Genomic DNA, 4561 nt, shown 5'->3' on the forward strand with positions numbered 1-4561 from the left:
TCTATCTGTCTCTATCTATCTATTTCTCTGTCTATCTGTCTGTCTCTATCTGTCTTTTCGCTGTAATTGATGGGTTGGGGTGAGGCGTAGGCTCACATAGCGAGAGAGAGAAGAGAGAGGAATAAACTCCGTCTCTTCTGAAGACTGAAGAATCGACCTCGCCTCTGCTAAAGGAAGAGACCACCTACAACACACAAAAAGAAGCCAGAAAGAAATAAGAAAGAAAAGAGAGAAAGAAAGAAAGAACGCAGGCCTTGTTCAGTACACCGCCAACACAGAGGAGAAGACTAATTGCTGTGAAACACCTACAAGAATCACATGGATATATACATAGATAGAGAGATAGATAGATAGACAGAGACATACATAGATTCATATCATAAGTGTATGCCCATGCCTTGAAACTGTTCTCTATCTATCTCTGGCCTATCTTTAATGAACTTTGATCTATATCTCTGTCTTTGCAGGAGGAAAGAAAGAGAGAGAGAGAGTGTCTTCATTATACCTTAGAGTGAGAGGTAGACCGAAGAAGGAGAGACTTCCGTCAGCCTTTACTGACACTCCCTTCCCCACTCCATCCCTCCTCTCCTCTCCTGACGAAGTGCAGAACACACGAAAAGAAGAAAAAGAACAAGAAGAAAGAATTAAACAAAATGACAGACAGAAAAGCCCTCCACATGCAGTTCATCCACACTTGGGTCAACGCCCTTCTATAACCACTCTCCACCAGATACTACATCTAGCCATATAAATATATATATATATATACAGATATATATGGCTAGAGATAGTATATATATATATATATATTTACACTCATGCAGAATGTATCTCAATCTATCTATGTATATACATATGTAGACAGATACGTGTATATAGATAGCTGTGGAGTAGGGCTACGCAAGAAACGAAGGAAAAGCAAGATATGAGAGTGAAGAATACAATAGTCAAGATATAGAAAGATACGGAAGAAGAAGAGAAGCTCTCGCTCCGATTGATATACACCTTTCTCGCCTGGTACTCTGATAAGTTCTTCTCTCTGTTGAATTCCCGAGCTGTCTTCTCTTTCTTCTTCTATCTCTCGCTGTGTATAGATCTGCGTATATAGCCTATATACAGCATATCTATATCGACCTGCGGACAATTTCTACATGCACATGTACACCTATCAAGATGCAGACACGCAGAGAGAAAGAAGAGTTCCATACAGATACATACATATGGATTAGCTTTTGGAAAGTGAAGAAGACAGAAAAGAGATTTGGAGATACCTGAAGAGGAGGAAGAGGTTAATGAAGATACCATAGCGGTTAGATAGGAGTAGAGGGGAAGCCAAGAAAGAAAGGCAATCAATAGTGAAGTCCTTCCTAGTCGAATCCCCGTCGCCTTATATACGGATATATAGATGTATATATAGCTGGATATAAGGAAAGGTAGAAGATAGAAAGATGTGACCGAGGATTCGAGAAAGCAAAGGAGAGTTTCATGCCTAAGCGGCTGGCTGTTTAAGACAGAGAAATGGAAGCAAGAAAGAAGAAGGAAAAGAAAGAAGATAGAGAGGAAAACTCTTAGTCGAAAGAAAGAAAAGAAACAGGTGATGAGAGATGACAATTTACACAAGAAAATGACTCGGTTCTTCTTGCATGTCCAGACATGCTCTGTAAAGATAGACAATAGACAGCATCCTTCTTGCTCTTCTTCTTCTTCTTTGCTTCGCTTCTCTCAGGTCTTTAGTGTGCTTTCTTCTTCCTAAGATTTCCGGAGAGAGACGCGATTCTCGAGTCATGGGGGGATGGAAAGAAAGCGGGAGTGTGTGAGAAGAAAAGATCGGAAGAAGAAAGAGATTTTAAGGAGAAAGGACAGAAGAAGAGAGAAATCTAGGCCTATATCATGAGTAGGATGGAATAAGTTGTCATGGCAATGTGCCTGTTCCTCGATCCACGAAAGAGTTAATGAATACTACCTGTATCGATTTGTAGATTTAAGGATATAATGAAGATAGAAGAAGTCCTTCTGAAGAAAGACTAAGAGATACATAGAGAGAGAAAGAGTGACGCCGATGATCCATGCCTACACACATCTAGAGAAGAATCGAGCGGCGGTAGAAGCAGGAAGAATGAATGGGAAAGGAGACAAGTGAGAAGAAGAAACGACCGATCGAGAGGCTGGGTTGATGACTTGAAACCTGCTGCTACTCCTACTAAGACTACAGTGGAGGAGGAGAAGTTGGACAGTCTCCTTCATTCAGGTGTATGTACACCGCGTGTGCGATAAGCATCCATGCCAAGTGAAGATAGCCAATCAAGTTCCCTGTTAGAGATAGTACTGACCGTGTCAAATTATGAGACTGAAAGGTAGAAGACAAGAGAAAAGAGGATAGAGAGATTCGAGACAAGAAAAACGCAGCATCTTGAGATAATCCTGAAGGTCCCTTGACAACTTTTCATGAGAAGAAGACAAGATAGAGAAAGAAGAATCGACAAGAGAATTCAAGAAACGTTCTTCACTCACTCATTCATTCACTTGATCGGGGGGTGGGTATGGTATTTCCATGCATGCGTTGCAAGCAACACCCCCCGAGCAGTATGAGAGAGGGGAGGGGAGAAGTATGGGGGGTTGGCCACCTTAGCAGACATCTGCAGGGAGAGAAGAAGGAAGACAGATGGGAAGAGAAGAAGAAAGGAAAAGGGATTGATACATTTCAGACAAGACGATTGAATCTGGATAAAGACCTGAGTTAGCAGGTCATTTCTCGATCTGCTCCGTCTGCTGAATGAAGTGTAACTAGCGCATCACAAACCCTGGGTGTGCACAAGCTGAGGTGTACATACACCACACGAGACACGCCGCCTACCTCCCTACTACCTCTCAGCCGGACTTTCTAACTTCTTTTCTCCATTTCCGGGGAGAAAGCCATGGAACATCTCCTTCACATGCAGTGGCTAGACGATTGCTTCTTTTCACAAGACAAGGGGACATTCCTTGTTTGTATTTTGCTGTTCTTTTCTTCTTTCATTCCTCTCCTTTCTCTCTCTATCTCTCTTCCCCCTCCGGATCTCTTGTAACTTCTCTTTCTCCTTTCCCTTCTTTCTTCCTCTCTTTCGCCTTTCTGCCCTTCTTCACTAACTTCCTTGCTACCATGGCCGGCCTTACCTCTCACTTTCTCGCCTTTTCCTATCTTCCTTTAGCCCGATGACTCGAGTTGTTAAGGTCCTCCTTCTCGACCCACATTTCTCTCTTCATACTCAAGCCTATTGATTGCATTGACCTACATCTCTTAAGCTTCCGCTCTAAACAGTCTCAGCTTCCCAAGAGGCTATGACAGTCGTACATCTATCTCCCCTCTCCAACTCTTCTCAACTCATCTCTCACATCTATCTTCTTGTTCTTCTCTCTTTTTTCTCATCTTCTTAGATCTATTCCCTCGTCGGTCTTTTCTTTCTTCTGTCCTTTCTTTCTTTCTCTCTCCCAGCCGTCCCTCTCTCACTCATCACCTATGCAGCCGCGCGAACCCCCCGCTTTGAGTCATCGAGGAGAAGGACGAGGTCTCTCTTCTCATCCTCTTCCTTCTTCTTCTTCGCCTTTTCGTGGATCGTCTCCTCTTCGTCAAACAGGGGCTCCTCCTTCCTCTTCTTCCTTTGTCTCTTCACCTCTCCGGGCTGGGATTCCTTCTTCTTCTTCTCCTCTCATGTCCTCACCTCTCCGTGGCAACGCTTCTTCTTCTTCCTTTCTCTCTTCGCCTTATAGAGGAGAAGGAGAAGGAGGCCTAGGCCAAGGGGGCATAGTTGGAGAGGGAGGGCTAGTACGGAGAGGCTCTCTTTCATTTCTCCATCCTTCTTCTTCAACTCCTTCTTCGCCTCTACCTCCTCATCGTCAGCATGCTAATAGTAGTAGTAGTAGCTCCTTTCTTCGTAATGATATTAGTCAGACACCTCCCTCACAGCAGGCGACGGCTCTGGGTCGAGGCTTAGCTCAACTGCCTGACCAGCAGCAGAGTGCTTCTCTCGGTCTATCTTCTTCTCAGAATGGTAGGAAGGAGGCTCTCTTCTCTTCTTATTTCTCTCGGTGTGCTTTTCCTATTCTCTGTCTCTCTCTCTTTCGCTTGCAATGTTTCTGTTAGCCTATATTAGGAAGACGCTCTTGCTGTGGAAGTATCAAGGAGGCCTCTGTACATAAGACAGAAGAAGAAGAGGAGTAATTGATATTTTCTCCTTCTTTACTCCCTCTCTTCTTTCTTTTTCTATCTTCTGTCAACCAATACATCAAGATACTGCTTAACTACATTTACAGTCGTTACTTTCTTTCTTTCTTTCTTTAATCTTCTTCTCTACAGAGCTATCGCTTTCCGTTCCTCTTCCTCCTTTATTTGATCTGAGCGATCGTAGCTCTCTCTCTCACTTACATTAGCCCCTCCTTGTACACAAGCATACACGTGTATACTCAGGCATACATATGGGCCATATATATGTAGACGCATATATATATATATTTATATGTGGATGTCTAGACAGACATACATATGTATATACCAGTATGCATATATATATATATCTATATATGC

The 4561-nt window shown here is 43.1% G+C and overlaps 2 protein-coding genes across 2 annotated transcripts; one reads left to right on the forward strand and one right to left on the reverse strand.

Annotated features, from left to right (window-relative positions):
• Window positions 1-96: 96 nt before the first annotated feature.
• Window positions 97-2510, reverse strand: CSUI_009728 (mcm10 replication factor; the record flags this gene model as incomplete). The annotated part of the gene is made up of 3 exons (XM_068069839.1): window positions 1272-2510; window positions 506-593; window positions 97-184 (listed from the first exon to the last, which is right to left on the reverse strand). Coding segments are annotated over exons 1-3 (210 nt in total), but the record flags the coding sequence as incomplete, so codon positions are not given.
• A 467-nt stretch (window positions 2511-2977) lies between these two features.
• CSUI_009729 (uncharacterized protein) lies at window positions 2978-3903 on the forward strand (the record flags this gene model as incomplete). Its single annotated transcript, XM_068069840.1, has 1 exon — window positions 2978-3903. A coding segment is annotated over exon 1 (405 nt), but the record flags the coding sequence as incomplete, so codon positions are not given.
• Window positions 3904-4561: the final 658 nt, after the last annotated feature.

The sequence above is a fragment of the Cystoisospora suis genome (assembly GCF_002600585.1).
Source record: "Cystoisospora suis strain Wien I chromosome Unknown contig_5946, whole genome shotgun sequence".
Classification (NCBI taxonomy): Eukaryota; Apicomplexa; class Conoidasida; order Eucoccidiorida; family Sarcocystidae; genus Cystoisospora; species Cystoisospora suis.